This window comes from Gobius niger, assembly GCF_951799975.1.
Source record: "Gobius niger genome assembly, contig: SCAFFOLD_47, whole genome shotgun sequence".
NCBI lineage: Eukaryota > Metazoa > Chordata > Actinopteri > Gobiiformes > Gobiidae > Gobius > Gobius niger.
In genome coordinates, this window is record NW_027639221.1 from 106332 (window position 1) to 131813 (window position 25482).

A 25482-nucleotide genomic window follows, 5' to 3' on the forward strand; every position below is an offset into this window, starting at 1 on the left:
ATCTGGCTCAATCCATTTTTTAGATTTCGTGTCCTAAATTATGGACAATGTTGGCCATTTTCATGCACAAAATGTCTTATTTTTATAGGAATACATAAAATGACAGAAAATTCGCAATAAATTATTTTCTCATGTTTATATCAGTGATGTTAAGCAAAAGTTTCTACATTTGTTTTTTTTCCTCTGTTCACCTGCAGTGTCTCATCTTAAAGAGGGGGTATTGTGCTTTTTTCAGCCACATAGCACCAGTCTGTCTCACACTACAATGATGACAAACCTTCTGTTGGTCTGTCAATGCAGTAAATTAGAATAACTGCCTTGTATAAAATTGCTCTTTCAAAATGGCCGTAGCAAATGACTTGAAATAGGCCTCTGTCTCTTTAAGAACCTCTGAGCCTTTCCGACACGACCCCTCCACACGCTGTCTGTGGCATCACAACACTTTCTCCACAGTATGGAAACTACGATCGGTGCAGTTTAATTTTTATTGTTGGAAAGGAGCTGCTGTTTATCACTTTGGGTACAATGGCCACACAGGATATGATTTAAAGACGAACCTTCCACACCGGACGCTTGGAAGGGGCTCTGGCCTGAAAAATAACTGCTGTTTGGAGGCTTCTCTTTGCATCTGCCATGCCCTATGGATCTCTAACTATACCCCCATGGACGACACCAGGATCTGCAGGAGCACATACCATTCAAAGACGGACATTATCTGTGCAGGTGGACAATGGTTTTTCGAGGTTACCCGTTAGCTTGTTATAATCGACTACAGCTCATTGTTGATGAAAAGTCTGCAATAAACCACAAATGTGTAAAGCCAGGCTCATTGTGTGATCATCGTAAAGGCTGCTTCGAGTAGTTGCTGCTTTATTGACGTTATTTGTGCATAATATGCTGCCTGTTTTCAATGAATGTTGTGAAGGTGAAGGTTGTTAGCTTGTCGCGGCTAATAGTGCCTTAGCTCCGGGAGAAACCACTCGGCTACGACTCACTGTAGATGAAATGTGAGCAATAAACTACGAAATCAACAAGCCCGGCTCCGTGTGTGATCGTCATAAAGGCTGCTTCAAGCAGTTGCCTGTTTTAGTGACGTTTTCAATGCATAATATGCTGCTTGTATTCAGTGAATTTTCCCGTTAGCTTGTCGCGGCTAGCTTGTTAGCTCCGGGAGAAAGCCACTCGGCTATGACCCATTGTAGATGAAATGTGAGCAAAAAACTTCCAAATCAACAAGCCTGGCTCCGTGTGTGATCATTGTTAAACGGTTCTTTATGTGTGTGGTGGTTTTATTGACTTTATTGGTGCATATTTCTCGTTTTCACGTGATGACTCGAGGTTTAGCTTAGCATTAGCTTTCTCCGGAGGCTCTGTGCATCATCAAGGCCCAGCGCAGAACCAGACACTGAAATAAGTGTTCTTGTCACCGGTTTTAATCCTGGGTGTTTCGGTAACAGAAACACTGATGTGTGTCTTTGTAAAAGTCTGCTGTGGCTCCGGTTCACAACACATGAAGCTAATCCTCCATGATGACTCTGTTTACATCTTAGGGCTGGACGCTGCGGGGAGGGGGTTCTGCTGAGGGGCAGTGGTTGGTTACTCGGCTGGTGATGAAAGGTCGGAGGCGTCTCCTGGAGGTCGAGGCGTTCCCTGAAGAAATCAGGCGTTTTATCCCTAAAATGGCCGCCATCAGAGTTTTTACAGATTACTCGAAAATACGTGAATGTGACAAGGCAACACTTCAGGCCTGTTTTTAATGAGGGAATGACTTAATAACATGATGTAAAGCTTGAAAAAGTCGATTTTGCATAATACCCCCCCTTTAAGTCAAACACTTATGGTTTACATTGGTAAATGTAACTCTTGATTGTTCTAGTGACACATGGACCAACATTAGGTCAAAGTGAGGCTGACTGTGACAGGCCGCTGGACTCAGAAGAACAGAATCACTCTGACCAAGAGGAGAGACCGACTCAAAGCCAGTCAGGTTAATATCTCCACATTCTGTCACTCTTTTCAAATGTGCCAGTGTTAAGTGAATGTTCAGTACTAAAGTAACACACCATTGTGTTTGGACAGATGGAGACACAGAAACTGAGGCCACTCAGCGAGGAGATCCTCCAACAAAGCCTCCTGGAGACAAAGGTAGAGGCTTAACAACTCACCTGCACCTTCACATGTGGCCTGTAGCCAGTCTGTCTTCATCCATGTATTAGATACAAGTCAGTGTGGAACCCCTCAGGCTGAGACTGGCTACAGGCTACTTCACATGTGCACTGTCAAAACGTTATTATGTCTTTGATTTACTGAAGTTCTTCCATTTTCCAACGTAGATGAACCAGGGAGCAGCTCTGAGGAGGAAACTGAGGTAAGATTTACTTCATGAGGCAACAGATTATTACTAAATATAGATGTTAAATATGGAGAGAAGCTGTGAATGATCAAATCACCAATGGGCAGAAACAAAATACAACTGGACACAAACGTCTGACCAAACAAAGGTTAACTTGGTAGTTCGGTAGCCTGACCTGCCAGACTACATGCTTTTTCCCAGATTCTTTTTCAAAGACATGTGTCTGGGAGTGTGATCTCAGCGATTTCCCGGTGGTGTGATTGACAGACGGGATCAACCAATTACAGAAACTCTGGAATGGACGCAGGAAAAGCGGGAGGAAGCCTTTTTTAAAACGTCCTTTTTCACCAGGAATGTTTCCAACGCTGTGTCTTGCTCCGGTTTTAGGGATTTTACATTTTCCAACTGATTTAAAACAGACGAATGAGCTAAAGAAAATAGTGTATCAGTCGCTGCCATCTTTAATGTTTTGGAAGAGTGCAGTGACAGCTTCGGTGTCTTGGTGCCATGAACTCCTGCCTCTCGGTCTGTAATTGGACCGATAGTGGAAAAGTAGGGAAATGATCCAGACGGTTCTTCTTTTGAACAGGAAGGAGGAGCATCTGATTGGCCAGGCCAGTAGTTAGGTAGTCACAAAATAATTAACTTTAAAATCACACATTTGTTGGAAACCACAGCATTCAATGAAGTGAATATAAAAATGACCACGAAGGCTCACTGCGTTAAACGTAGTGACAGTCACTTGTTCCATATAAATGGAGGTCCTTTTTCATATTAGTTTGGTCCGTCAGGGTGTAAGCTCTGACTTGTTAGGCCCGAGCTGGACGAAGTCCCTGGCAAAGAGCTATTGTTTTTGTTTTATGTTTTGCTTTTCTCCGTCAACGATGGCACTTTTGACCCGCTAAACGTTGCTGAGAACTCACCCGTTTTGGTGGAGACATTTAGGTTGTGAAAAAATCGATGGAAATTGACCACGCCCAAAACAAGTTGGCTCGACAACGCCCCCTCAAAGTGGACCCCAATGCAAATCGGGACATGAGTTTTTTGGCATAGGACAAAACCGTTCAGTACAATGAAAGGGAACAACATAACAAACCAGAAACTGAAGAGGAGTGCCACGCCCTGATGCACAGGAAGTCGGCCATTTTTGATTCAAATACAAAATCTGTTTTGACTACTCTTGTGTTTTAATGAACTAGTCCCTGGTGTGAGATCTTACTTGGTACAAAGTATCCAGACACAATGAACTTCTAGATTTTACCCAGGTTTGAAAAACTTTTCATCTGCCTCCTTATTATGCCACGGTGAAGAACTCGTAGAGTTCATGTATTTTCAAGGACAGCTCAAGACCACAGGCATTGGCCGACAGAGCTCATATTCAAGTCAATAATGCACAACCCCAAACTGAACAGAAAGCAGCCATTCATTTAATTACTCCCAGGATAGCGCCCCCTACCTATACCTTGAAAACTGCAGTTTGGAGTATTTTTATTCCACTTTGCCAGTATATTTTAACCCCTTAACGCCTGAATGTATTTCCAATTATACCAGAAAATATGTTATTAGTGTTTTTGCTTTCAAGCTGGTGGTAAATTAAGTGGAGATTGTTAATTTATCTGTAGCACATAGTACAGATATAGTTTTAGGTATGGTGCAAATGAGCAACGACAGGCAAAAATTGTAGTTGTGTTCAAATTACAACATTTATTTGTTCTACATGATTACAAAAGTAAATGCACTGTAAGATACACTGAACACTTGTGTATTCAGGTTAGGATATTAGAACAGTAAACAGAGCTAACGCTTTTCACAAAACACTTGTCAACTTTTGATTTGGAGCAGCTGATGCCGTCTAGCAGCAGGAGCACTGGTAACAGGAAGGGCATCAGGATTTTCAGGAGCATCTTCATTACTGCTGCTCCTGTCATCAGTGCCCTCACTGCTGCTGCTGCTGCTGCTGCTTTCATCACCTGAAGTAGGGAGGAAAAAAGCACTTTAGAAAAGGTGAAGACAATTTATCTACAAAATATCTACAATTTTTATGACTAATTATCATATTTTACTCCCTTTCCTCAGGTTTTATTATACATTGTACATCAGATACCTCTATTTACCATGACCTATTTGCAAATTATATTATAATTGCACGTCAGTGGCTTGGAACTCTAGTTTGTGGTCCAGGAGGTCCACCTTGTGGTCGCTTTGCAAACAACACCAACGGTTTCATTTTGTTCTGTGTAAACAAATGGATAACTTGTTTTTTTTTACATCCTTGTATGTTATTGTTACAATGATTATAGAAATTCACTAGAATGGCATGTTCTAAAAGACGTTTCAGCACTGTAGTAAATATAAATGCTACTAAAATGTGGTCCCTGTGGCCACCAGATGGAGCTACTGCAGTTTTCCTTCATGGCCTGACGTTGCAAATTCATGACGTACTGAAATCTTCAAATAAAAATAAAAACCCATCACACGAAGTTCATTCCAATCGATAATCTAAAGATGGAAACGATGCGCTGCTACATCATTTTATTTTAGCACAACTCAATTTACATTTGAAGATTCCATCAAAGTTGCTGCCTCGATTTGGACAAATGCTATTTCCGCTAAGTAGCTACCTTGACCCGGATGTGGTTCTTTCTCTGTCCGGTCCTACAAGAAACTAGTGCTTGCAAAACGTTCCTAAGTACGGCTTGGATGTGCAAACAGGCATCAAGGGAAAACATGCCTTATTTTAACCACAGTCTGGCAAGAAGAGGCATGGAACTAATTAGTGCCACTCGGCCTTTTTATGAAGTAACATTTTTGAACCATAAAGTGACAAAATTATGTTATGATCAATGAAAGGTTTGAGAATTCAATCTTAAATGTGTCCATGTCGTCTGAGGCCTGTCTCGTTTTTATCCCTCAGAGAAAAATGGAACAAAAACCAGATGAAGACACAGAAGGGGAGACTCGAGCTGAATGTGGTAACCCTTAAAACACACAAGTCTTACTGTCTACATTTCTATAACGGATCTTTACTGAAAATCTTTTTCTAATTTAATGCACAGCGCGTCATGATGAGGATTTCAAAAAACAACCCAGTGCAGACGCCATGAAGAGTTCCAGTCCAGCGTGTGAAAAACCTCGCTCATACAGCTCTGAATGTGAGGACTCTCTTCAATATTTCCATCTTCAATCAAACACTTTGTGTTTATATTTGTACATACACTGCTCACCAAAACTTAGGGCACACTCAAAAAACACAATGTAACTCCAAGTCAGTCAAATTTCTGGGATATCAGACTGTCCAGTTAGGAAGCCACGCTTATTGTGAATCAGTTTCACTTGGTGTTGTGGAAATTAAACAGACACAGGTGGAAATGAGAGGAAATTAGCAAGATCACTCCAAAAGAGGAATGGTTTAGCAGGTGGTGACCACAGACCATTTCCCTGTCTTCATCCTTTGGACCGTATTTTTGGAACACTTTTGCATTTGTCCAGTGTTCTCACCACTAGAGGCATCATGAGGAGCATCTACAACCCACAGAAGCTGCTCAGGGAGTGATGCTCATCCAAAATGGCACGTCCAGTCGTGCTGTGGCAAGAAGGTTTGCTGTGTCTCCCAGCGCAGTGTCCAGAGCATGGAGGAGATACCAGGAGACAGGCCAGAACACCAGGAGACCTGGGGGGGGCCGACCGAGGTCAACAACCCAGCAGCAGGACCGCTATCTGCTCATTTGTGCACGGAGAAACAGGAGAAGCACTGAGCCCTACAACATGACCTCCAGAGGGCCACAAATGTGCATGTTGGTCCTCAAACGGTCAGAAACCGACTCCATGAGGGCGGTATGAGGGGGGTATGAGGGTGGTATGAGGGGGGTATGAGGGTGGTATGAGGGTGGTATGAGGGCCCGACGTCCACAAGTTGGGCTGGTGCTTACTGCCCAACACCGTGCAGCCCGATTGGCATTTGCCCGAGAACACAGCGATTGGCAGATTGGCCAATGGTGCCCTGTGCTCTTCACGGATGAGAGCAGGTTCACCCTGAGCACATGGGACAGATGTGACAGAGTCTGGAGACGCCCTGGAGAACGTTCTGCTGCTGCAACATCATCCAGCATGACCGGTTTGGTGGTGGGTCAGTGATGGTCTGGGGAGGCATTTCATTGGAGGGCCGCACAGCCCTCCATGTGCGAGCCAGAGGTTCCCTGACTGGCATTGGGGACCGGGATGAGATCCTCAGACCTATTGTAAGACCATATGCTGGTGCTGTGGGCCCTGGGTTCCTTCTGATGCCTGATAATGCCAGGCCACATGTGGCAAGAGTGTGTCAGCAGTTCCTGCATGATGAAGGTATTGATGTTATGGACTGGCCTGCCCGTTCCCCAGACTTAAATCCAATAGAGCACATCTGGGACATCATGTCTCGGTCCATCCATCAACACCACGTGACACCACAGACTGTCCAGGAGCTGACTGATGCTCTAATCCAGGTCTGGGAGGAGATCCCTCAGGAGGACATCCGTGGTCTCATCAGGAGCATGCCCAGGCGTTGTAGGGAGTGTATTCAGGCACGTGGAGGCCACACACACGACTGAGGATGATACAGACTCGTTTGGAGGAATTTCTACAGAATTTGGATCAACCAGTGACCTGATTTGTTACTTTGATTTTGACTATAATTTTGGATCCAGACCCCCAGGGGCTGAGAATTTGATTTCCATTGATCATTCTTATGTTATTTTATTCTCAACACATTGCCCTACACTATGAATAAAGATTTTCATATGAAAAATCGAATTGATCATCAGGATCATCTAGGATGTGTTTTTTGAGTGTGCCCTAAGTTTTTGTGAGCAGTGTATATATATATATATATATATATATATATATATATATATATATATATATATATATATATATATATATATATATATATATATACAGTGCCTCTCGTAAGTATTCATACACCTTGAACTTTTGCACATTTTGTCATGTTTACAACCCTAAACATAAAGATTTTATTTTGATTTTTTTACTGAACGTTCACACACAAGTAACAAACAACTGTGAAGTGAAAGCAAAATGATACATGATTCCGTTATTTTTCAAAAAATAGAAAAGTGTAAGTATTCATACTGCATTTTATGAGTGCATTAAATTGCCTTTATGACATTCCTAATGACTCCAGAACGTTCACACCTTGGCCTAACGGTTAAATAGAGGCCACCTGTGTGTAATCTACTCTCAGTACAGGGGCCTATATTGATTGATCCGATTAAGCTTCTACTGCTTTCATTCACATAACTTTTTTTTATGCCTCTCTCTACCTCGTGCAGAAAAATACTTGTGAAAGAGAAGTTGTCTCGCTTCAACCCGATCTCCTCTGTGACCGGAGTTTATAGCTCGTCTGTTCGTAAATAGTTGTTTATTTTTTTATTTCTCTTCTTTGCTCATGTCCACTTCGAGCTCTTTGTGGAGCTGCAGCGGTGGAGATGACTGTGGCAGACTGAAGGGGAGACTGTGGGTGTTTATGTCGCTGCCGGTCGGAGGCGGTGAGGAGCGGAGTGGAGCTGAGCGAACAGGCGGAGGGTGTGGAGTCCTGGTGTTAACCAGGCTAAGCTAGTTACACTAAAACTAGAAAAGAAGAGACATTTCAAGTAGAATTTAGCTGAAATAAGTCCAGTTTGGTGAAGAGAGAGAGAGAGAGCTTCTAATTGTAGTTAATTGTATATTGTGTCATAAGCAAAGACACTCATTTCTAACATTTGTTTTGTATTTTTTGTAGACGTCGATGGGGAAAAGTACCAAGAAAAGGTAACAAACTCTTAAAACCTACCTGCACGGATTGACCCAGGGACGTCAGGTTAAAAGTAAAAATGACCTCAGAGTTTCTATCTGTGTGAATCTGTCATGTTGGTATCCTTGACCCATGATATATCACCACCATCAGTCCGAAAACTCAACTAAAGCATTCGGGCGAAAGTGACAAAGTAAAATTCCCCTCATTTTTAACGTGATTCATAAAACCCTCAGTCCTTAAGGGATTCTAGTCCCGTGTGAATCCACATGTCGGTGTTTCGAACGTTTATAACCTGATTAAGGGTAACATTAATTTAAAACCAGAATATAATGTGTATTTAAGATACATTAATACCGTGGGAGGAAAATATATGTATGCACTTTGGAATTTCTATCATTTCTGCCTAAATGTGTCACTAAATGTGGTCTGATCTTGATCAAAATCATAAGAATGAATAAACAGTATCTGCTTAAACTAAAACCACCCACACATTTACATTTGATCATATTTTTATTGGCCATAACATGCAAACATTCACAGGAGAGCATGGAATAAGGAAGTACACCACCTGAATGTGACTGAACTGCAGCAGTTTTGTAAAGAGGATGGTCCAAGATTCATCCTGGTCGTTGTGAACGTCTGATCTGCAACTACAGAAAAGCAGTTACTGCACCAAAAGGAAGGATCAGCAGAGATTTAGTACAGGGGTTCACTTACTTACTCCACGTTTTTGTGAATGTCTCTGTTTTCTGCAAAATATCTTTATAAATGTGTGAATTCATTTTCCCATTGATGGCATCACGTTGTCCTGAGGCAACAGAACAGCCCCACACCCTGATGCTCCTGCTCCAGACTCCAGACTGAACAGTTTAAGCAGACACTGTTTAATCGTTCCTGTGATGAAGATCAGACCACATTTAGTTACCGATTTAGACAGTAATGTGAGAAATTCCAAACGTTGTACTCACTTTTTCTCGGCACTGTATGTGACACCAAGCGTTGTAAATGTGCTACATTGACTTTATTAGGCCCGAGCAACGGACACGCAGTGTCCCGCGAGGGACTCATTAAAACCGTTAACGGAGGACGGAAACGCAAGAATTCACTTAGCAAACGTGAACCGATATGCAAGTAACCTGGGTCAAAACGTAGTGCTCCGCAAGCTCTAATTTTGGGTGGGGTTCGCGAGAGAAAATAATAAAAGTTGGCTCTGTGGCGCCCCCTCAAACAGGCAGTTTACATTGACCCAATGGAGGACTGGTCGCAAAAAAAATCATCGTACACACGTGACATTGGCCAGGGACATAGACCACGTCAGGACATGTCAAAAAACATATTATGACCCCGCCCTAAATGCTACAGGAAGTCGGCCATCTTGGCCCCGAAACCTCAACCCTTCAAAATCGTACCTCTTGAACTTCTGGCCCCAGATCCCCGAGTTTTCAATGGAAAGCCTCCAATTTTGGCCAACATGTCCCAAACCCATGTGGCTTTCAAAATCATCATTTCAAACTATTTTTAATTATTGGGCATGGTCATGACAAGGCCGCAACTGAGAGGCCATTTTCAGCAAATTTCAAAGCCTCATATCTTTCACAGACTTTGCCGGATTGGAACGGAACCAATCCGGCGCATGTGCACATTCCCCACCTGGACCTAATGGTGTGCACACGCAGCCGCTATCGCTAAAAATGCCTTTTAAGTGGCTTGTAAGTGGCCCGCCCATCCTCCGTGAAAATAGCCAGAGGTCATAGCCTAGTAGCGTGTTGGCCTCTGTCAGAGTTTCTCCTGAAATTCGTCAATTTTCCAAATTTCCCCCTTTCTTCACAAAAGCCACAGTTTTAGGCTCGTACGGACTATTACTAACCCTCTGTCAGCGAAAGAAGTTTTTATTTGGACGTTTTTGGCTGTAAATTCAGCTTTTTCGGGACTGTACAATCAAAGGAAGTTCAGTCCGGCTGTTTCCTGTCCCCCTCTCTGTGTGTTCCTCGTGCTATGTGGGTCGCACGACAATATTGCTTCACATATCGAGGGAGCACCCTCTCAACTAATCTTTGGGCGGCCAGGGGAATTTACTCTAATTACAAAATGATTAAATATATTATTGCCCAAACTGTAATCCCGTTTTTTGCAAATACACAACTGTGGTCTTTCATAAGATTAATGCAAAATCAGCTGCAGTTTAAAATCAGTCTGTGTAGCTCCATTGGTAGAGTGCAGGATCCCCATCCATGAGGTTGCTGGGTCGATCCCAACCTTGGAATTTATTTTTTCCTTTTTTCTTTTTTCTTTTGGACTCTGCACTTACTGGGAGGAACATGAATCACTGCCTATGGTTCCACCCTCATTAAAAACAGGGGGAAAAAACTCTCCTCCAGTGGGGTGCTGGGACCTAATTTCGGCCCGTCAATTTAGAGAATTCTCGCATCCCATGTTTGTATGGACTTATAGCTCAGTGATAGTGTGGTCGTCTGAGTTGAAGGAGGGAGCTAGTCCACACACAGCCTTGACAATTTTTTAATGCATTCTCCTTTTACATAGGCCGCAGCACACTTGTCAAAGTTTAAAACACATGAGCGCGGGGCATTTCATAAGATATTAGGTGTGTTTGAGATGGCGTTGTGTCTCGCCTGGATGATCGGCGAGAGTAGCCGACGCAACGGGGGCGGAGAAAAAAGTCTGAAGCCCATCAGACCACTCCACATGCAGAACAACGAGAGCCTCAGATCACGCAGAGTCTCGTTCAGATATCGCGTTCATTTAAAGTTTATCCTAAGTAAAAGTCATTCACCTCCTGCTCTGTTTCCTTTACTCCAGAGACATCATTCTTCATCAGAGAAAACTTTCCCATTCGTTTGTTTGTTCAGGTTTGTGAGATAAAACACGTCCTTTTAAATCACGAGTTGTTCTGTAAGAGCATCAAACATGAGCTCTATTTTAGGGGCGATACAGAACTTTAATAGTTTCAGTCATAGTTTATTTGTTCAGATCTAAAGAGGAGAGAGGAGGGGGAGGAGCACGTTTCTGATCACAGCAGACTCGTATCCAATCACCTGAGCGTGAAGACAGGTGGGTGTTTTCCCATCATGCACTGGGCCGAGGAGCCGCTGCAGTTGCCTCTGGAGAGATGCAGCGGCTGATCCAGTCGGCTGCTCTCGTTGGGGTCTCACGATCTTTCTGTGCCCCACGTGCCCGTGACATCAGAGCCTCTGGAGCAAGTCGGACAGAAATCTAACCGGCACCGAGAGTCTGCAGTCGGCTGTCAAAACTGCGTCCGTCTGGCTCATCTCAAACACACCTAATCTTTCATGTCGGCTGGCATTTGCTGTCCCTGTGTAGTGTCATAGCTAGAGTATTGGTTTCCCAATTGTGAGACAGCTGGATCGATTCTCACCTTGACTCTTTTTTTTTTTTTTTGGACTCCTCACCAAATGGATATAACATGAATCAACGCCTATGTTCCCACCCTCTTGAAAAACGAGGAAAGAACGCTTCCAGAATATGCAAACTAAAGAAAAAGAAACTGTGGGATTGTACGGAAACAACTGAGGCAACACCGGGGACAACGTCGATGACAATTAAAAAAGTGTATGGGGGGACACATGGCCTGAGTTGACCACTCTCCTCCAGTGGTATACTGGGAACGAATTTGCAGGTAATTTAGAGAAGAGAAGCCCACATCAGGCCCACAATAACATGGAGTTACAGCTCAGTGATAGTGCGCTGGTCTTTGGTGTAGGAGGTTGCCACTTCAAATATGGCTTTGACACTTTTATAATGCTTTCTCTTTTCTCGCTGGCGCAAGAGTGAGACCAGGCTGGGTGTGAGGCAGAGGCGAGAGGAGGTTTGGGCGAGAGAGAGCGGGGACGGTCGCAAGGGGCAGCGCGTGCGGGGCTTGCAGGGGTCAAGAGCGAGCGGGGGTGGTCGCAAGGGGAGGAGTGTGCCAGGGCGAGGGCCTTTATCGCCGCGAGCGGCTTTAATTTATCTTTAATACAATCTCATTTTACATGAAAAAAATCTTGGTTTCATATATTTCAGATATTAAGATCTTATGAGGCTTTTCTTCACAAAATGACATTTTAAAATAACCAAACAAAGTCTTATCAACCTGTCATATGCTCTTAAACATTCAGCTCATCAGTGATAAAAGACTGAATGAAGAAAACTAGAAAATGAGCTCCACAACTGCACAAAACAATAATACACTTTACTATGCTTACTACTATACATTAATAAAAACACTTCACTAAGATTAAACAGCTGGCACAGACACAGCTAAGGAAATACTTCCTCAAATCTATGTGACTTCCTGTATCAGTGTCCAATAAGGACGTGAGCTGAGCAACAGTCAAACCAGGAACATGTTTTATTAATTTAATTGCAAATATGAAGTAATGTGTTAATGTTTAAAGTGTGTAATGTGACACTTTAAAACAAGTCTAATCCTCTCTGTGCATTTACAGATGATGGCGCTGTTGAGCCGACTCCATCTCCAGGACAGATCTGAGAATAAACTGACCTCTGCAGAGTTTCTTCAGATCAAACCGACTCTGAAACATGAGGACGAGCTGAGTGAGAGTGACCTCTGCTCTGTTTATCTCCACAAACTGATGATGTTAGACTACAGGGTTAGGTACATTCAGGCTAAACCGGAAAACACAAATGTAGATGAACAAAATGAGACAGATGATTTTTTTTATGACACTGATGATAAATCAGAACAGACCAACATCCATCCTCTGGACCTCCAGATGGCGGTGTTTCACTGCTCAGACAGCTTTCTAAAGCAGAAGATGGTCACTAAACTGTCCCAGTGTCAGTACGCCTTACCTCTGCTGGTGCCGGACCCTTTCACTGGGGACATCGAGTGTCCTCTGTGGACGTTTCGACAGATTCAAAAGACCTGGAAGAAAAGTGAGACCAAACATATTAAAACTGTGACCATGAAGTCGATGTCCATCTGTAAAGCAGAGACTCAGATGGTTCTGTGTTTCCGTCTGGGATCTCTGTCTGGGTCTAAATCTCAGATCATCAACACTTTGATCCATGATCGCTATGACACCTTCTTCCACAGGAACTGTCCAGGCAGCTCTAAAAAGCGCCTCCTGTTGGATGGTGTAGCAGAGATCGCCTGGTACTGTCCCTCTGGAAAACCCACTGACAGCTTCAGCGACTGTGTGGCCTTCTGTAATCTTCATGGAGATGGTCTGACTCACCACAAACAGCTGCAAATACTGATGGACAAGGCGTCAGTCAATGTGGTTTTTGTGCCAACGTTGGATCGGAATCATAAGAGTGCTGCTGTGATCAAACATCTGTTAGAATCTCCTACACCTCTGATTGTTCTCGTTGAAAACAGTGGACATGGTGTGATAAAGCTTAAAAAAGGAAAATACAAAGTCGGTCTTAAAGACAGAAGCCAGTCAGACGTTTCTGAGGAGCTGAGAAGAATCATTGGAGACATTATATCTGGTTCATGGTCCAAGTCCTTTCAACTGGAATATATGTCAGAACCTGGACTCAGAGTGGATGAAGACGTCACCAGCTGCAAAACATCACTATCTTCTGCAAAAGAAATTATGACAATAATAGACTCTGTCCCTGTGTCTGATGTTAAAAAGACATTTCTGCCATGTCAAGGCCAGCTGTGGCATGACTGGAGCAGAATAAACAAAGAGTGGTATCGTCTTAAAGGAAATTCTGAGGAAGATAAATGTAGAAAGTTGAGTGAGTGTAAGATACTACGAGAAGATCAGGTCAAAGCTTCCTCTGGTGACCTGATGAAGGCTTTTATTCACCATCTATCTTCTTTGCATCAAACTGAGAGAGAGTTTTTCCTTACATGGACTCAGATCTTATTGGATGATTATGCCACAGATAAACTTTCTTCAATTCTACAAAAATATGATCAGACGTGGTCGGAGGTGTTTGACCTCAAGAAACTGATGGAGGAGAAAAAGTCTGAGGACTCGGACCAAAAGAAGACCCCAGACAAAGAGCTAAAGTCCAAACAAGACGAACTTTCTAAAATCTCCCAGGACCTTCAGTCTGCCACCTGTGGCCTGGAGCACATCTTCAGAGAAATGGCTCAGATCTATGAAGCCCATAAGAGTCTAGATAAACCTCCAGGACGGAGGCCGACTGACTGGTCTAAATACCCAGAGCTGGCAGCAGAGCTGATGATCTCAGGACACCCAATGGAGCTGATGGATGGAGATGCAGGTCACGTCCCTCTGACTTGGATCTCAGGTCTTATTGATCAGGTCATAAAGAAACTGGGAAACAAGAAGGTCTTTGTTCTGTCCGTGTTGGGGATACAGAGCAGTGGGAAGTCTACGATGCTCAATGCCATGTTTGGACTCCAGTTTGCAGTCAGTGCAGGCAGATGCACCAGAGGAGCCTTCATGCAGCTGGTCAAACTGTCAGAAGACATGAAGAAAGAGTTTCAGTGGGACTACATCCTTGTGGTGGACACTGAGGGGCTGCGAGCTCTGGAGTTAGATGGAAATAAAACCATTCATCACGACAATGAACTTGCTACATTTGTGGTTGGTTTGGGAAACATGACTCTGGTGAACATCTTTGGAGAGAATCCCTCTGATATGCAGGACGTTCTGCAGATTGTGGTCCAGGCTTTCATGAGGATGAAGAAAGTCAGACTTTCACCGAGCTGTGTGTTTGTTCATCAGAATGTCACTGATGTCAGTGTGACAGAGAAAAACATGGATGGAAAAAGGAAACTGCTGGAAAAACTGGATAAAATGGTCCAACTCGCGGCTAAAGAGGAAGTTTGTGACGCTGAAAGTTTCAGTGACATCATTGAGTTTGACGTTCAGAAAGATGTGAAGTACTTTGCTCAGCTGTGGGAGGGAAGTCCTCCGATGGCTCCTCCAAATCCAGGATACAGTGAATGTGTCCAAGACCTGAAGAGCTTCATCCTCGAGAAAGCAAAGAAATCTCCTGGTGTCACTCTCTGTGAGTTCAAAGCTAAAGTTGCAGATCTGTGGAACGCTCTTTTAAACGAGAACTTTGTGTTCAGCTTCAAAAACACTCTGGAGATCGCTGTTTACAGGAAACTCGAAGTTCAATACGGAAACTGGACCCTGGCTTTGAGAAGTGAAATGTTGAAGATTGAAGAGAAACTTTATACAAGAATTACAAATGGAGAACTTGACCGTGTGGAGCTCAGTTTACTTTATGGAGAAGTTTGGAAGAAATATGATGAAATTAAGCTTTTAACGTCAAAGTACTTTCATAGTGAGGTAGACAAAGACATGTTTATTCAGTGGTGTGTCCCACATGAACTAAAACTTAAACATTTTCTGGAGGAACTGGTTCAAGAACTTCAAAGAAAACTGAATAATGTGATTGAACAAAAGAAAGCAAGTAAAGAGGTTGATGAAAGAAAGACAGCATTTGAGAAGAACCTCCAACAGAAGAGCAAACAGCTCGCTCTAAAACTGAGAAACAACTTACCAGATGATCAGACACTGCGTAAACAGTTTAATGTTGATTGGGTAAAGTGGGTTTCTGAACTGACCAGAGACATAAAACCTGCTGAAAAGATCAACTTAGAGCAGGATCAGATTCAGGCCATTCAGGAGCTGGGATTTGAATATGACTTAATCATAAAGCAGAAACAATCATCATACTACAAAATATTAGCTGAACGTGGAGATTATACTGAGTATGTTGCAAAAAAGCGCCATCAAAATATAATCACCAACGCCTGGAATAAGGTATCACAGTTCTTAAGTGGTCGTCTTCCACATGAACACCAAGAACAGATGAAAAACCTCATCAAAAATGTTGAAGAAAAAGCATTAAAAGAAATAAATGGAAAGCCTGTGGCACAAAGAGGCTACAGTTCATCTTACCTCAGTGAAATGAGCTTCAATGTGATCACTTCTATTACTGAATATGAATCACAATGGAAATATCTTCTAAAGAAAGAGTTCAAAGTGGATCTGATCCTGTTTGTGTTCTACAGGACTCAGAGGTGGATCTCAGACTCTCATTCTCAGTTCATCAAAAACAATGACGTCCGCACGTATTTAGAGAGTAAGAAAGATGAATACTACAGTGTCTTCAGGAGTTTCTGCAGAGGAAGCTCCTCAGCTGTTGTTCTCGCTGAACTGATCTGTGAGAAACTGAAGTCCTCCATGACTGAAGCTGTGTGTAAGCAGACTGCTATTGATATCGCTGGAGACATGAGATGTAATGTCGAAGCGTTCAAAGAAAACAGACTCAACCTGGAGAAACATGTGTTAAAGTCACTGGCAGAAAAGAGAGAATTTAACAGATATATTAAATACATCAGAAATCCAAAGGCCTACACTGAGACTTTCATCAGAGAAGAAGTGGAAAATCTCCTATGCACAAAGTACAAGGATAAATGCCACAGTTTCTACAAACAGAAAATCTCAAACATCCAAACACAGGTTCTTCATGCTCTTCATGAGGCATCAGAGACGACCAAAGGAAACAGAGGAGACATAAACAAGTGGCTGCAGGAGTTTACAAGATCCATGAAAGGCAAACTCACATTTGGAACAATAGACCCTCAAAACTTTACTGATGTGAAAGACTTTGATTTTCTGAAGAAAGAAATAGAGAAAGGACTAAACTTCATCTCTGCCAATCTCTCAGTGGACAAGTTTCAGTGGTTCAGACTGAGACCGGACCAGATCCTCATCGACATGTTGTGCGACTGCTGTTGGGAAAAATGTCCTTTCTGTTCTGCAGTTTGCACCAACACCATCAAAGATCATACAAGTGCTAAAGACGGAGGTATAGATCATAGCACTCCTTTCCATCGCCCTCCTTTTGCTCGTGACCATCACTATTGGACGTCAGACAAAGAGTTTGTGACATTTTGCACAACAAGAGTCGGAGGTGATGGATCCTTTTATCCTGGTTCTTCAGACAGATCAGTGCCTTTCAAACAATATCGTTGTGCAGGTCCTCCATATGACAGATGGAGCATCACCCCTGACCTGTATCAGGAGTCCTACTGGCAGTGGGTCGTCTGCACCTTTCAAACGGAGATAGAGGAGCACTATAATCTAAAATATGAAGGCAGAGGAGCAATTCCAAGACATTGGAGAAACATCACTTTTGACCAGGCAATGAGAAACCTGGAGGAAATGTACAGATAAATGTTTTAAAAAGTTTCACGTAATCAGTTCATTGGAACAACAGTTTCAACAGTAACAGTTTCAACAGTAACAGTTTCAACAGAAAAAATAATAGTGTTGAGAAAAATAAAAGATCCCTATCCATTTTATCTTTGTTTTGTCATTAACCTTTTCCCGCCTTGTCTGTAATGAATTTGCAGTACAAACATTTTGTTTTATGTTTTGTAGCCGTATAAACCTCGATTCATTCATTCATTCATTCATTCAACTCACCTCACAAAATAGGGAAAACAATCAAGTAAATAAATCGATAATTACCGAGGAGAAACATGATTTTTTTTGAGAATGTATATGTACAAATAAATATAACATTACAATACTGTAAAAATAATAATAATAATAACATTAAGTGCTATATTATCATTGTTGTTGTTATAATGGTGATGATGATGATGATGATGATGATGATGATGATGATGATGATGATACTAAAATAATGTGTCGTGTTGATTATAAAAGTTATGACAAATGTAATAAGTAAATCTATAGCAGTGACTGGTGTTTAGTCATGATTGTTGGGTGGATAAAAACATATTAATATTATCATTTATCACCTACATTACGGAACTTCTTCCAAACGTCGTCTTTAAGCCTCATCAGATTTTCATCTTGTGAAATGTAAAATCTTTGATTTGATTGTAGTTCATACAGAATCATGTGATGATGTTCTTGTTGCATTATTATATCATGTTCTGTGGTGATAATGTACAGATTATATTAAAAAGATCAATTTTGATGGAAAAAAATATCCGTATTTAGACTTGACTTTATTTATGTGGTAAACAGGTTCATTTTCCACCAGAAAATGGCTAAAAAGAGCGAAAAATTGTGTTTTCCAAAAGATATTATTTCCCCCCTTGGTGAAGCCACGCCCACTTCTGTGACTCTAAAAAGGTTCATACTGATTCTACAGAGAAAACATGATTTTGAGCTAAAGTATTTTTTTTCACCAAGACTATATTTTGTTTAGAGCTTATACTATTACACATAAACCATATGACTTAGATTAGAATGAATTGTAGTTTCTGAGGCAAAATGTGATGCACGTTTCCCCTGATAATCCACCACACGTGTATCAGAAACATCCACCATGCTGACAGGACACACATGTATCAGAAACATCCACCATGCTGACAGGACACACATCAGAAACATCCACCATGCTGACAGGACACACATGTATCAGAAACATCCATCATGCTGACAGGACACACATGTATCAGAAACATCCACCATGCTGACAGGACACACATCAGAAACATCCACCATGCTGACAGGACACACATGTATCAGAAAAATCCACCATGCTGACAGGACACACATCAGAAACATCCACCATGCTGACAGGACACACATCAGAAACATCCACCAGGCTGACAGGACACACATGTATCAGAAACATCCACCATGCTGACAGGACACACATGTATCAGAAACATCCACCATGCTGACAGGACACACATCAGAAACATCCATCATGCTGACAGGACACACATCAGAAACATCCACCATGCTGACAGGACACACATGTATCAGAAACATCCACCATGCTGACAGGACACACATCAGAAACATCCACCATGCTGACAGGACACACATCAGAAACATCCACCATGCTGACAGGACACACATGTATCAGAAACATCCACCATGCTGACAGGACACACATCAGAAACATCCACCATGCTGACAGGACACACATCAGAAACATCCACCATGCTGACAGGACACACATCAGAAACATCCACCATGCTGACAGGACACACGTGTATCAGAAACATCCACCATGCTGACAGGACACACATCAGAAACATCCTCCATGCTGACAGGACACACGTGTATCAGAAACATCCACCATGCTGACAGGACACACATCAGAAACATCCACCATGCTGACAGGACACACATCAGAAACATCCTCCATGCTGACAGGACACACATCAGAAACATCCATCATGCTGACAGGACACACATCAGAAACATCCACCATGCTGACAGGACACATGTGTATCAGAAACATCCACCATGCTGACAGGACACACATGTATCAGAAACATCCACCATGCTGACAGGACACACATCAGAAACATCCATCATGCTGACAGGACACACGTGTATCAGAAACATCCACCAGGCTGACAGGACACACATCAGAAACATCCACCATGCTGACAGGACACACATAAGAAACATCCACCATGCTGACAGGACACACATCAGAAACATCCACCATGCTGACAGGACACACATCAGAAACATCCATCATGCTGACAGGTCACACATCAGAAACATCCATCATGCTGACAGGACACACGTGTATCAGAAACATCCACCAGGCTGACAGGACACACATCAGAAACATCCACCATGCTGACAGGACACACATCAGAAACATCCACCATGCTGACAGGACACACATGTATCAGAAACATCCACCATGCTGACAGGACACACATCAGAAACATCCACCATGCTGACAGGACACACATGTATCAGAAACATCCACCAGGCTGACAGGACACACATCAGAAACATCCACCATGCTGACAGGACACACATGTATCAGAAACATCCACCAGGCTGACAGGACACATCAGAAACATCCACCATGCTGACAGGACACACATCAGAAACATCCACCAGGCTGACAGGACACATCAGAAACATCCATCATGCTGACAGGACACACGTGTATCAGAAACATCTACCATGCTGACAGGACACACATCAGAAACATCCACCATGCTGACAGGACACACATCAGAAACATCCACCATGCTGATAGGACACACATCGGAAACATCCATCATGCTGACAGGACACACATCAGAAACATCCACCATGCTGACAGGACACACATGTATCAGAAACATCCACCATGCTGACAGGACACACATCAGAAACATCCACCATGCTGACAGGACACACATCAGAAACATCCATCATGCTGACAGGACACACATGTATCAGAAAAATCCACCATGCTGACAGGACACACATCAGAAACATCCACCATGCTGACAGGACACACATGTATCAGAAACATCCACCATGCTGACAGGACACACATGTATCAGAAAAATCCACCATGCTGACAGGACACACATCAGAAACATCCACCAGGCTGACAGGACACACATGTATCAGAAACATCCACCATGCTGACAGGACACACATGTATCAGAAACATCCACCATGCTGACAGGACACACATCAGAAACATCCACCATGCTGACAGGACACACGTGTATCAAAAACATCCACCATGCTGACAGGACACACGTGTATCAGAAACATCCACCATGCTGACAGGACACACATCAGAAACATCCATCATGCTGACAGGACACACATCAGAAACATCCACCATGCTTACAGGACACACATCAGAAACATCCACCATGCTGACAGGACACACGTGTATCAGAAACATCCACCATGCTGACAGGACACACATCAGAAACATCCTCCATGCTGACAGGACACACGTGTATCAGAAACATCCATCATGCTGACAGGACACACATCAGAAACATCCACCATGCTGACAGGACACACATCAGAAACATCCACCATGCTGACAGGACACACATCAGAAACATCCATCATGCTGACAGGACACACATCAGAAACATCCACCATGCTGACAGGACACACATCAGAAACATCCACCAGGCTGACAGGACACACATCAGAAACATCCACCATGCTGACAGGACACACATGTATCAGAAACATCCTCCATGCTGACAGGACACACATCAGAAACATCCATCATGCTGACAGGACACACATCAGAAACATCCACCATGCTGACAGGACACATGTGTATCAGAAACATCCACCATGCTGACAGGACACACATGTATCAGAAACATCCACCATGCTGACAGGACACACATGTATCAGAAACATCCATCATGCTGACAGGTCACACATCAGAAACATCCATCATGCTGACAGGACACACGTGTATCAGAAACATCCACCAGGCTGACAGGACACACATCAGAAACATCCACCAGGCTGACAGGACACACATCAGAAACATCCACCATGCTGACAGGACACACATGTATCAGAAACATCCACCATGCTGACAGGACACACATGTATCAGAAACATCCACCATGCTGACAGGACACACGTGTATCAGAAACATCCACCATGCTGACAGGACACACGTGTATCAGAAACATCCACCATGCTGACAGGACACACATGTATCAGAAACATCCATCATGCTGACAGGACACACATGTATCAGAAACATCCACCATGCTGACAGGACACACATCAGAAACATCCACCAGGCTGACAGGACACACATCAGAAACATCCACCATGCTGACAGGACACACATCAGAAACATCCACCATGCTGACAGGACACACATGTATCAGAAACATCCACCAGGCTGACAGGACACATCAGAAACATCCACCATGCTGACAGGACACACATCAGAAACATCCACCATGCTGACAGGACACATCAGAAACATCCACCATGCTGACAGGACAGACGTGTATCAGAAACATCCACCAGGCTGACAGGACACATCAGAAACATCCACCATGCTGACAGGACACACATCAGAAACATCCACCAGGCTGACAGGACACATCAGAAACATCCACCATGCTGACAGGACACACATCAGAAACATCCATCATGCTGACAGGACACACGTGTATCAGAAACATCTACCATGCTGACAGGACACACATCAGAAACATCCACCATGCTGATAGGACACACATCAGAAACATCCATCATGCTGACAGGACACACATCAGAAACATCCACCATGCTGACAGGACACACATCAGAAACATCCATCATGCTGACAGGACACACATCAGAAACATCCACCATGCTGACAGGACACACATGTATCAGAAACATCCACCATGCTGACAGGACACACATCAGAAACATCCACCATGCTGACAGGACACACGTCAGAAACATCCACCATGCTGACAGGACACACGTCAGAAACATCCACCATGCTGACAGGACACACATCAGAAACATCCACCATGCTGACAGGACACACACCAGAAACATCCACCATGCTGACAGGACACACATCAGAAACATCCACCATGCTGACAGGACACACATGTATCAGAAACATCCACCATGCTGACAGGACACACATGTATCAGAAACATCCATCATGCTGACAGGACACACATGTATCAGAAACATCCATCATGCTGACAGGACACACGTGTATCAGAAACATCCACCATGCTGACAGGACACACATCAGAAACATCCATCATGCTGACAGGACACACGTGTATCAGAAACATCCTCCATGCTGACAGGACACACATCAGAAACATCCATCATGCTGACAGGACACACATCAGAAACATCCACCAGGCTGACAGGACACACACCAGAAACATCCATCATGCTGACAGGACACACGTGTATCAGAAACATCCACCATGCTGACAGGACACACATCAGAAACATCCACCATGCTGACAGGACACACACCAGAAACATCCATCATGCTGACAGGACACACATCAGAAACATCCACCATGCTGACAGGACACACATGTATCAGAAACATCCATCATGCTGACAGGACACACATGTATCAGAAACATCCACCATGCTGACAGGACACACATGTATCAGAAACATCCACCATGCTGACAGGACACACATCAGAAACATCCACCATGCTGACAGGACACACGTGTATCAGAAACATCCACCATGCTGACAGGACACACATCAGAAACATCCACCATGCTGACAGGACACACATGTATCAGAAACATCCACCAGGCTGACAGGACACACATCAGAAACATCCACCATGCTGACAGGACACACATGTATCAGAAACATCCACCAGGCTGACAGGACACATCAGAAACATCCACCATGCTGACAGGACACACATCAGAAACATCCACCAGGCTGACAGGACACATCAGAAACATCCATCATGCTGACAGGACACACATCAGAAACATCCACCATGCTGACAGGACACACATCAGAAACATCCACCATGCTGATAGGACACACATCGGAAACATCCATCATGCTGACAGGACACACATCAGAAACATCCACCATGCTGACAGGACACACATGTATCAGAAACATCCACCATGCTGACAGGACACACATCAGAAACATCCACCATGCTGACAGGACACACATCAGAAACATCCATCATGCTGACAGGACACACATGTATCAGAAAAATCCACCATGCTGACAGGACACACATCAGAAACATCCACCATGCTGACAGGACACACATGTATCAGAAACATCCACCATGCTGACAGGACACACATGTATCAGAAAAATCCACCATGCTGACAGGACACACATCAGAAACATCCACCAGGCTGACAGGACACACATGTATCAGAAACATCCACCATGCTGACAGGACACACATGTATCAGAAACATCCACCATGCTGACAGGACACACATCAGAAACATCCACCATGCTGACAGGACACACGTGTATCAAAAACATCCACCATGCTGACAGGACACACGTGTATCAGAAACATCCACCATGCTGACAGGACACACATCAGAAACATCCATCATGCTGACAGGACACACATCAGAAACATCCACCATGCTTACAGGACACACATCAGAAACATCCACCATGCTGACAGGACACACGTGTATCAGAAACATCCACCATGCTGACAGGACACACATCAGAAACATCCTCCATGCTGACAGGACACACGTGTATCAGAAACATCCATCATGCTGACAGGACACACATCAGAAACATCCACCATGCTGACAGGACACACATCAGAAACATCCACCATGCTGACAGGACACACATCAGAAACATCCATCATGCTGACAGGACACACATCAGAAACATCCACCATGCTGACAGGACACACATCAGAAACATCCACCAGGCTGACAGGACACACATCAGAAACATCCACCATGCTGACAGGACACACATGTATCAGAAACATCCTCCATGCTGACAGGACACACATCAGAAACATCCATCATGCTGACAGGACACACATCAGAAACATCCACCATGCTGACAGGACACATGTGTATCAGAAACATCCACCATGCTGACAGGACACACATGTATCAGAAACATCCACCATGCTGACAGGACACACATGTATCAGAAACATCCATCATGCTGACAGGTCACACATCAGAAACATCCATCATGCTGACAGGACACACGTGTATCAGAAACATCCACCAGGCTGACAGGACACACATCAGAAACATCCACCAGGCTGACAGGACACACATCAGAAACATCCACCATGCTGACAGGACACACATGTATCAGAAACATCCACCATGCTGACAGGACACACATGTATCAGAAACATCCACCATGCTGACAGGACACACGTGTATCAGAAACATCCACCATGCTGACAGGACACACGTGTATCAGAAACATCCACCATGCTGACAGGACACACATGTATCAGAAACATCCATCATGCTGACAGGACACACATGTATCAGAAACATCCACCATGCTGACAGGACACACATCAGAAACATCCACCAGGCTGACAGGACACACATCAGAAACATCCACCATGCTGACAGGACACACATCAGAAACATCCACCATGCTGACAGGACACACATGTATCAGAAACATCCACCAGGCTGACAGGACACATCAGAAACATCCACCATGCTGACAGGACACACATCAGAAACATCCACCATGCTGACAGGACACATCAGAAACATCCACCATGCTGACAGGACAGACGTGTATCAGAAACATCCACCAGGCTGACAGGACACATCAGAAACATCCACCATGCTGACAGGACACACATCAGAAACATCCACCAGGCTGACAGGACACATCAGAAACATCCACCATGCTGACAGGACACACATCAGAAACATCCATCATGCTGACAGGACACACGTGTATCAGAAACATCTACCATGCTGACAGGACACACATCAGAAACATCCACCATGCTGATAGGACACACATCAGAAACATCCATCATGCTGACAGGACACACATCAGAAACATCCACCATGCTGACAGGACACACATCAGAAACATCCATCATGCTGACAGGACACACATCAGAAACA

General features: G+C 43.7%; 2 protein-coding genes across 2 annotated transcripts in view; both read left to right on the plus strand.

The window, feature by feature from the left end:
• The window catches only part of LOC306982731 (interferon-induced very large GTPase 1-like), a gene marked incomplete at both ends in the record, with an annotated part of 30982 nt that extends 14056 nt beyond the window's left edge, over positions 1-16926 (plus strand). The window contains 2 exons of the mRNA XM_079583193.1: positions 12608-16848; positions 16890-16926. Coding sequence (XP_079439319.1) covers positions 12608-16848; positions 16890-16926 — 4278 coding nt within the window. The remainder of the gene's footprint in view (positions 1-12607; positions 16849-16889) is intronic.
• Positions 1-17302, plus strand: part of LOC306982734 (interferon-induced very large GTPase 1-like) — a gene marked incomplete at both ends in the record, with an annotated part of 56673 nt that extends 39371 nt beyond the window's left edge. Inside the window, one exon of the mRNA XM_079583196.1 lies at positions 17040-17302. Coding sequence (XP_079439322.1) covers positions 17040-17302 — 263 coding nt within the window. The remainder of the gene's footprint in view (positions 1-17039) is intronic.
• Positions 17303-25482: the final 8180 nt, after the last annotated feature.